This window comes from Phoca vitulina, unplaced genomic scaffold, assembly GCF_004348235.1.
Source record: "Phoca vitulina isolate PV1807 unplaced genomic scaffold, GSC_HSeal_1.0 scaffold16, whole genome shotgun sequence".
Taxonomy (NCBI): domain Eukaryota; kingdom Metazoa; phylum Chordata; class Mammalia; order Carnivora; family Phocidae; genus Phoca; species Phoca vitulina.
The window spans coordinates 24,858,396-24,868,798 of record NW_022589719.1 but is presented as its reverse complement, the minus strand read 5'-3'; the positions used below and the strand labels follow the sequence as shown (position 1 = coordinate 24,868,798).

General features: G+C 41.7%; 1 protein-coding gene across 1 annotated transcript in view; it reads right to left on the bottom strand.

Moving 5' to 3' along the window:
• PTPRJ (protein tyrosine phosphatase receptor type J) overlaps window positions 1–10,403 on the bottom strand; it is a 53,264-nt gene that overhangs the window by 5,039 nt on the left and 37,822 nt on the right. Inside the window, exons 21-23 of the mRNA XM_032414158.1 lie at window positions 8,993–9,112; window positions 4,614–4,774; window positions 3,254–3,389 (exon numbers count right to left, since the gene is read on the bottom strand). Coding sequence (XP_032270049.1) covers window positions 3,254–3,389; window positions 4,614–4,774; window positions 8,993–9,112 — 417 coding nt within the window. The remainder of the gene's footprint in view (window positions 1–3,253; window positions 3,390–4,613; window positions 4,775–8,992; window positions 9,113–10,403) is intronic.

The window sequence follows — 10,403 nt, the reverse complement described above, 5'->3', positions numbered from 1 at the left end:
GGGATGGGGTGACTGGGTGATGGACACTGGGGAGGGTATGCGTTCTGGTAAGCTCTGTGAATTGTGCAAGACTGTTGAATCTCAGATCTGTACCTCTGAAACAAATAATGCAATATATGTTAAGAAAGAAAAAAAGAAGAAGAATGTAGCAGGAGGGGAAGAATGAAGGGGGGGAAATCGGAGGGGGAGAAGAACCATGAGAGACGATGGACTCTGAAAAACAAACTGAGGGTTCTAGAGGGGAGGGGGGGTGGGAGGATGGGTTAGCCTGGTGATGGGTATTGAGGAGGGTACGTTCTGCATGGAGCACTGGGTGTTATGCACAAACAATGAATCATGGAACACTATATCCAAAACTAATGATGTAATGTATGGGGATTAACATAACAATAAAAAAATTTAAAAAAAAAAAAAGAAATTGGGCAGAGGACCTGAATAGACATTTTTCCAAAGAAGATACACAGATGGCCAACAGACCCATGAAAAGATGCTCAATATCGCTCATCATCAGGGAAATGCAATCAAAACCACAATAAGATATCACCTCTCACCTGTCAGAATGGCAGGAAAAAAAAAAAGACAAAAAACAACAAGTGTTGGCAAGGATGTGGAGAAAAGGGAACACTCGTACACTGTTGGTGGGAATGTAAATTAGTGCAGTCACTGTGGAAAACAGTATGGAGGTTCCTCAAAAAAATTAAAAATAGAAATACCATTATGACCCAGTAATCCCACTACTGGGTATTTACCCAAAGAAAACAAAAACACTAATTGAAAAAGATAGATGCACCCCTATGTTTACTGCAGTATTATTTACAGTAGCCAATATATGGAAGCAACCTAAGCAACCACTGACAGATGAATGGATAAAGAAGATGTGGTATAGATCTACAATGGAATATTACTCAGCCATAAAAAAGAATGAAATCTTGCCATTTGTGACAACATGGATGGATCTAAAGGGTATTATGCTAAGTGAAGTAAGTCAGACAGAGAAAGACAAATATCATAAGATTTCACTTAAACATAGAATCTAAAAATTGAAACAAATGAAAGGCAGAAACAAACCTATAAATACAGAGAACTGGTGAATGCCGGGGGGGGGGGATGGGCAAAATGGGGGAGGGGAGTGGGAGGTACAGGCTTCCAGTTATGGGATGAATAAGCCAAGGGGGTAAAAGGTACAGCATAGAGAATATAATCAATGGTATTGTAATAGCGTTGTATAGTAAGAGATGGTAGCTACACTCGTGGTGAGCATAACTTATCATACAGACTTGCGGAATCACTATGTTGTACCCCTGAAACTAAAGTAACATTGTGTGTCAACTGTACTAGCCATAAATATACATATATATGTGTGTGTATATATATATGTATATATATATATACTGTGTGTGTGTACACATGTGTTTTTCTACAGATGTACATAAAGAAACCTATAATGAGGGGCGCCTGGGTGGCTCAGTCAGTTAAGCGTCTGCCTTCGGCTCAGGTCACGATCTCAGGTCATGAACTGCAGTCCCTCATCGGGCTCCTTGCTCAGCAGGGAGCCTGCTTCTCCCTCTGCCTGCCGCTTCCCCTGCTTGTGCTCTCTCAAATCTCTGAGAAATAAATGAATAAAATCTTAAAAAAAAAAAAAAGAAATATTATTTTAAAAAAAAAGAAACCTATTGGGGCGCCTGGGTGGCTCAGTCGGTTAAGCGACTGCCTTCGGCTCAGGTCATGATCCTGGAGTCCCGGGATCGAGCCCCCCATCGGGCTCCCTGCTCAGCAGGGAGTCTGCTTCTCCCTCTGACCCTCCCCCCTCTCATGCTCTCTGTATCTCATTCTCTCTCTCAAATAAATAAATAAAATCTTTAAAAAAAAAATAAAAAATAAAAAATAAATAAATGAATAAAAAAAAAGAAACCTATAATGATATATACAAACTGTAAGCATTGGCTACCTCTAGGGAGTAGGATTGGGGAAGAAGAAGTAATAGAGAAAAATATATTCCATATAATCCTGTTTTGTTAGATGTTTTAAGATGAACAAGTTTACAGGGTCCCTGGGAGGCTCAGTTGGTTAAGCATTTGACTCTTGATTTCAGCTCAGGTCATGATCTCTACCCTGCATGGGGCTCCACACTGGGGGCATGGAGCCTGCTTAAGATTCTCTCCCTGCCCCTCCCCCTGTTCCCCCCCCCAACACCTGCTCACACACGCATGCTCTCTCTCTCTCAAAAAATTTTTAAAAATAAAATAAAAAATAAAAAGATAAACAAGTTTACATTATTTTCAAACTACAAAAGAAAAGGAACAAGAAAAGAATTTGTAGGCAGGTATAAGATTTCTGTGTTTCTCAAAAGGGGATAAAAGACTGAGTCCTACTCTACGTAATTATAGCAGAAAAAAGAAAATCTCTCTTCTGACCAACAAAGAGGTGAATTCCATTCTTTCTACCACAACCGAGCCGCTCACCCCAAAGCACAGAATGTACCCAGACCTCCAGAACATTCCCTGCTAGACTCAAAAACACAGCCCATATTCATGGAGTTCTAAATTGGTACGGGGAGACAGCCTGACACAAAATTAATATTCTGCTCTCATCCCAGTCAAGGCACATTCACCCCTACAGCATCGAGGAAAGCTATTTCCCAATATATTGTTGAGAACATGACTCGAAAACAATGTTTTTCAGAACATTTCAGGGAAAGCCGAATCCAACAGTCTTACCCAACGGACACTGTAGATATTAAGCATTCATCGTCTCAATTGGCCAGCCCCCCCCATAGCTATGATAACTGACGTGTAACATTTGCTCGGCTGGGTGAGGATAAACAGCCTATTAACACAGCAACATTACGCCATTTCATTCACATCGTTAACATCTGATGAGTCCATTCATGAGCTTATTTTAAGGATGGTCAGACCTTCTTAGAAACAAAGCATGATAATACCAGCTTTATGAGTTTAAAACCCAGAAGCCAAAGTTCAGATTACTTGATGAGTTAGTAGCCTCAAGGTAGGGAGTCCTGATATTATCGTGGTTTGTACTATTCCGTTGCTGATATCAGTTGCCACCATCTCGCTAGATCAGATCATTCAATCACACATCAGTTAAGGATGTTAAAGAAATCCAGTGTTACTTCACAGCCCAGAGCCAGAAAGATGTAGAAGGGTGAAATCTTTTAACTCAAGTATGTGACATGATGCAACGTTTTAAAAACGGATTGGAAAAGCAGCCTGCCAAACACAGAGCTTGGCCTCACCTCTGTTTGCACCATTAAAGGCCTGTGCATTCGAAGGTCATACACAATCCCATACACATCCACCATGTTCTCATTCTCTATCTGGTAGATAAGACGATCAATGGCAATGAACGTGCCTGTCCTTCCAACCCCAGCACTGAAGAGAAAAAGAAATGAGCACATCACCATGGGTTACTCTAATGTAAAACTCTCAAATGTCCCCACTGTACATGTATCTTGGTCTCCCCCACTATCAACGCCCAGGATCATTAAACATTTGCTCAACTGAAATCTTGGCAAGTCGGAAGGCATTAGCTTGGGATTGGGACCCAAACCCTAAAGTTCATTTTGAGTCAAATGCCACAAATAAAACATGTTGCTAGAGCTTCTTGAATCTCAGTTTCGTTCAAGTTACCATAATAACCTAGGATGGCAAGTTTCATCAACTTATTCCCCACAGGACAACAAAGCCCCTCTTTTCTTCTGTCCTGAATTAATTTCTTTAGCTTAAAAGCTAGTGTCTTATTGTTCTGGGGGGGAGGGTGAACTTTTTCTGTAAAGGATCAGATAATAAATATCTTTGGCTTTGCAGACAAAATGGTCTCCTTCTGCCATTATAGCATGAAAGTAACTATAGACAATACATAAACAAATGAGTATGGCTCTGTTCCAATAAAACTTTATTTACAAAAACAGGCAGCCAAAGAGCTTGTGGTGATGGTTTCACAGGAGTATATACCTCCAAACTCATGAACTTGTATACATTAATTTATATACAGGTTTTGTATGCCAAAAAATATTCATTAATAAATAAATAAAATGAATTAGAACTATGTGTTCCAACTTTGTTAAGTAACAAACCAAAATGCTGAATGAAGAAAGGAGGTTGCAGAATGATATATATATCATAAAATATGGTAAAAGTTTAAAGCTATATAAAACCCATAGATATATATATGAAATAAAATACAAAAGCATGCAAAGGAATGATTCAGATCCACTTTAGGACCACGTTTAACTGTGTAAGAAGGAGACTGGTAAGTAGAGGCTTTATATCTGTAAGATCTTATTAACAAAAAAAAAATACATGACCTCACGTTATACTTTATTAGATTATTACTCTCTATTTTTGTAAGGTTGAAATATTTTAGTAGCAAATGTTATAAATAAGAAATAAATTACAATACATTGTAGTTTTAAAAAAAATAGAGGCAATCTACCAGATCTGGCCCATGGATTATAGTTTGCCAACCCCTGTTCCAGTCCCTGGTCCCTTATCCAAACCTTTCTTGAATCTGCAAACACCTACTGCATTCCCTCGTATGCCTTCCTTTTCTAATGGGACATTTGAAATGTCACACGCGGAGTGCCATCTGCATACCTGCAATGAACCAGAATGGGTGACTCAGGAGGACTCTGCTTCATGTAGTCACGAACAAGGTACCGAAAGTTGATGAGCAGGTCAGTGGTGTCAGGAACACCGTGGTCCGGCCAGGAGGTGAAATGGAACTGTCGCAGAGGGTGACTCTCACTTGTCTGGATCTAAAAGCCAAGAAAAGAGGTAAGCGTCCGAGAAGGCCAAGTGAAATGGAGCCGTCCCTGGATGCTGGGCCGTGCGGGACGGCTGACAGGTGGCTCAACAGGACTGGTTACAACTAAGGATTGCAACTTCACATTGGTACAACCGCTGATAAAGTGCTTGCCCAGACTGTGACGTGCTCATCCAGTCCCACAATATGCCCAAGGAGGAGGGGTTTTTATCCTCCTCTAAAGATTCCGAAAAGGGAAGCGACTCCCCCACACTGAGCTCAGACACAGCACAAGTGCTTCGTCCTCTGACCCTGAGTTCAGACCCTCCTTTCCTACCTACTACTACTACAGGTGCCTGCCAGTCACGTACTCACAGTCTTAGAGCTGCACCTCCGTAGAGCTTCAGGAAGCCCATCCCTGAGCCCACCTGGGAATGTCATCAACCAAAACACCAAAAATGAATTACACCGATACAGCTCTGATCATAAGAGCCTTTGGGGAAAGAGCTGCCTCACAATCCACATGCCTTCCGGAGAGTCTCATGAAGCAGCAGGTAACTAGTGAGCACTAGTAAGTATTTAGAATTGCAGGAGTTTGAGAAAAGGAACACCCCCCATGAAAAAAAAAAACACACATCTAGGGGCGCCTGGGTGGCTGAGTCGTTAAGCGTCTGCCTTCGGCTCAGGTCATAATCCTGGGGTCCTGGGATGGAGCCCCGCATCGGGCTCCCAGCTTATTGGGAAGCCTGCTTCTCCCTCTCCGGCTCCCCCTGCTGGTGTTCCCTCTCTCGCTGTGTCTCTCTGATAAATAAAATCTTTAAAAAAAAAAAAAAATCTATTTCAACATGAGACAGACAATAGAAAGTGGATCTTGTTGTAACCGAGTTAGTTATGACACAGACTGGTTTCCTACCACAGACCAAAACAGGTACCACCCAGGCTGGACCATTCCTGTCCCATTTTAGCTGTGCTCATTATACCCAGCCCTGGACACTGACCTCAGCCTCACACCTACAGCTAGACTGTAGGCATTTCCATCTCCTTTATGAAAGCCACCTTTTGAGGCTTATTTTTTTAACATATATACATTACAAAAGCAGTGCATTCACATTGTTCAAAATATGGAAAAGAGTAGAGAGAAAAGGCAGAGTGAGGGAGCGGGTACTGTGAAATCTCATACACACAAAGGTGACATTCACAGATTTAACCAAAAGTATTCATCCAAAGAAGGAAAGCAGCTGTGTGAGATGAACGGACAGGCAGGGGTAGGGGGAGGTCAGACTTTTCAGCATTATCTCTGCAGAGGGGCCAGGGGGCTCAGGTTAGGGGTGACAGTCAAAAGAAACTTTTAGTTCTATCTGCTGTGGAAGTTCCCACTTTTTTCTTTTTTTAAAGATTTTATTTATTTAGTCAATCAGAGAAAGACATGTATCATATGACCTCACTGATATGAGGAATTCTTAATCTCAGGAAACAAACTGAGGGTTGCTGGAGTGGGGGGGGTGGGGTGGGAGGGATGGGGTCGCTGGATGATAGACATTGGGGAGGGTATGTGCTATGGTGAGCGCTGTGAATTGTGCAAGACTGTTGAATCATAGATCTGTACCTCTGAAACAAATAATGCAATATATGTTAAGAAAAAAAAAAAAAAAGAAGATAGCAGGAGGGGAAGAATGAAGGGGGGGAAATCGGAGGGGGAGACGAACCATGAGAGACGATGGACTCTGGAAAACAAACTGAGGGTTCTAGAGGGGAGGGGGGTGGGAGGATGGGTTAGCCTGGTGATGGGTATTAAAGAGGGCACATTCTGCATGGAGCACTGGGTGTTATGCACAAACAATGAATCATGGAACACTACATCGAAAACTAATGATGTAATGTATGGTGATTAACATAACAGTAAAAAATGAAATATTAAAAAAAAAAGATTTTATTTATTTGCCAGAGAGAGACACAGTGAGAGAGGGAACACGAGCAGGGGGAATGGGAGAGGGAGAAGCAGGCTTCCCGCGGAACAGGGAGCCCGATGCAGGGCTCGATCCCAGGACCCTGGGATCATGACCTGAGCCGAAGGAAGACGCTTAACGACTGAGCCACCCAGGCGCCCCTGTGTTCCCACTTTTAAAAAGGAAAATATATTCATGCATCTTGTGTAATTAAAAAGGAGTCGTAGGGGAAAAAAAAGTAGTATTTTACTAAATGCCATGTGGTATCCTGGAATCATTCGATCCTGGAACAGGAAAGGGCTTTAGTGGAAAATGTGAAATCCAAACGAAGTCTGGAGTTTAGTTAACAAAAATGATAACATCGTGGTAATTTTGTTTAAATGATGTGGACAAATCCACCCATGATCCCCCTCCCGCAAGGGGATTCCCCTCCCCAAGCACTGAAAGCAACTGAGGATAATCCGGTCTGTTTAAAATGGGTGAAATCTATAGAAATAAGCGTATTATGAGGGTTTCTCAAGCACTGGGAACTGCATCAGTGTGTGAGAACAGCTTTGACAGTCCCTCCAGGGCAGGAATTGAAATATTAATTGAAGCCAGGACCTCTGAGACACAGCAATCAGTAAAGAATTAACACTTAATATACTATCCTGTATGCATAACTTATGGACTCCTCAAGGATCATTCTTGTAAATGAGAACCTAACCCACCAACCCCCCATAAAAGTCAACTCCACTGAATCTACTCCCAGGCTTTTCTTTGGTGCATTATTCGCAATATGCATAAAAATTTCTCTCCTGGTATGTTTCACTTAATTGCAATCTCACGTCTCCCCTTGGTAATTATGCATTCTACGCAGCCATCACTTCTAATAGCTAAAGAATGATACACTGACTAGATAACCTATAGTTTAGTTATCTATTCTCCAAAAGCTAGATATTTGAACGGGCTCCAAATCTTCCCTCCATTATAAATAATGCTGAGATTCCTCTTTGTGAATAATAAGTCTTGTCCTATATTTCAGATTATTTCTTTAGGACAGACTCTCAAACGTGGAACCACCAGATCAAACGAGAATGGTCATTTTTATATTTTTGATATAAACAGCAAAGGGTTATACCAATTTACATGCCCACCAAAAGATATCAATGTAGCTTCATTGCCTCTATTTCTAAACACCCTTAAGAAAAAGGACACATAATCTGTCTTCCTGAAGTGCCTACACCAGGTAATTGGATTTTTTTTTTTTTTCAGAACTTTTGGGGGGGTGAGGCCATGTGTATATGCCCAGAAATCCTATTAATGTAACTACTCTCATAAACTGCTCCCAACTGCAAATTGCCACTCCTGATGTCAGATTTGCAACCAAATAATCCAAAAGGGCCTCCATTTATAACAAAAACTCTATAAACAAGTCACCTGAAAGTGGAAGTTAACAGTTGCTGCTGCTGAGCCATGCTCCCAAGATTCATCTCATTCAGGAATAACGTACGATTAACAAAAACAAAAACAAAACAAAACAAAACAAAACACCAGACTGATAAAAACAGAGCACAAGCTGGTGGTTGCCAGAGGGGAAGTGGGTCAGGGGACGGGCGAAAGAGGTGAAGGGGACTAAGATGTACAAACTCCCACTTACAAAATATATAAGTCCTGGGGATGAAGAGTACAGCATAGGGAATAGAGTCAATAATGTAGTTATGACATTGTATGGTGACAGATGGTGACTACACTTACCACAGTGAGCACCACGTAAAGTATATAATTGTTGGGTCACTATGTTGTACGCCTGAAACTAACATAATATTATATGTCCACTACACTTCAATGAGGAAAAAAAATAAATAACATAAACTTCCTCTTAAGAAAGTAAAGCTAAGGGGCGCCTGGGTGGCTCAGATGGTTAAGCGTCTGCCTTCAGCTTGGGTCATGATCCTGGGGTCCTGAGATCGAGCCCTGCATTGGGCTCCCTGCTCAGTGGGGAGCCTGCTTCTCCCTCTCCTTCTACTGCACCCCCTGCTTGTGCTCTCTCACTCTCTCTATAAAATAAAGAAATAAAAATCTTTTAAAATAAATTTAAAAAACATGTATTTAAAAAAAAGAAAAAAATGTAAAGGTAAGGGTTGCTTTAGAGTGTATGTAGATAGTTTCATTTTGTAAAAAGAGAGCAAAAGTATTTTTTGAATCATAAAAAAATATATTGGTTAATATCAACCTAAAAATATCACCCCAAACTGATATATGGTCCTCTTATCTGAGACCTATCCATCTGGCCTCTTACTTACATTTTTCACCGTGAAGTCTCTGATGGTCCACTCTGGAAGAACAACTTCTGATGTCATTGCCACCGTTATGTCCCCATAGTCCTGAGCCTGCTTGGAAGGCCAGTACTCCTCACATTTGGTCTAGAATAAAATTGCATTTTTATATAAAAAGTCAGGTCACACCGTCTGCCATCACTAAATCCTCCCAAGGGAAACCGGATATTGAAAACTGGTGTCAGAGGCTGGGTCGGCCCTTTAGTTGGGTTCTGTTTGACTCCAAAGATTGTTTTTTTAATTTAGAATTATTGACAACTCTTTTAAGATTGGGAGGTTTCTCATAAAAATCCAGATTTCTGGCTTCTCTTGAGAACTCAGAAGATCTGGCCCACCCTGAGCCCCCATTTCTGCATGAAAATGGATTTAGAGCAGAAGAGCCACTGTCCCTTCTCTGAGGACACAGTCCCAGCCAGCTCCCTTTGGCCCCGACAGCAGCCAGCCCACAACTGTCCACCGAACTAAACTCAGACTGACCCATAACCCCATGCAGCTAGAAGAAATGAGGACTTTCCCCGATACTTTTAGACCCACACTAATTACAATACAAATACAGACACCAAGAAAGAGAATCAAATTAAATCACTCCGGGTCTTTGATTTCTATAAATCGGTGGGCAGATGTAAACAGAAATAAAAATCAGGAAACATCTGCTCTCCAAGAATATCTGAATCCCTAATTTGGCAAACGACTTAATACACACACACACACACACACACACACACACGTTTCCCCCCTCCTCTCCCCTTTTCCAAGGTGTGCTCACTGCGGGTGGCTTCCAAACCTGATTATCGGACTCACCCCTGGGAGGTCTGTTTTGCTTTAAAAACAGATGCCCGGACCCCACCTCCAGAGCTTGTGAGTCTAGCTGGGGACCCGTATTTGTTAAAAAAGATCCCAGTTTCTAGACCACTGCTCCCAGAAAGAACACAGGACTTAGAGACATGATGACATGGAGCTGATGCTCTCAGCTCAGCCTCTTCCCAGCTGGGTGTCTGTTGCTACCTTGTGGGCAAGTTCTTAAACTCTCTGAGGCTCCGTTTCCCCATCTATCCAATAATTATAGAGGAGCGTTGTCATAGGAAAGAAATAATATAAATGGAGTAAATTCACTGGCTCCCTTCCCTTTGCACCCAGAGCCAGTAAATCCACTTCTCTCCTGCCTTAAGATAAACAACAGCCCATCTAAATTCATCTTCTTCATGTTCCCCATTAATTTAACTACATGATTGTCATCTGTCTAACGGATATCTATGAGAATGTTCCATGGGCAAGGCCCTGGGCTCAACAGCACCATAAAGTTTATTTGCATTCATAAACAAAGTTCTTTTGTTTGTGTGACAGCCTGTTCACTGGATGCAAGGAAGTGAAGCAGAAC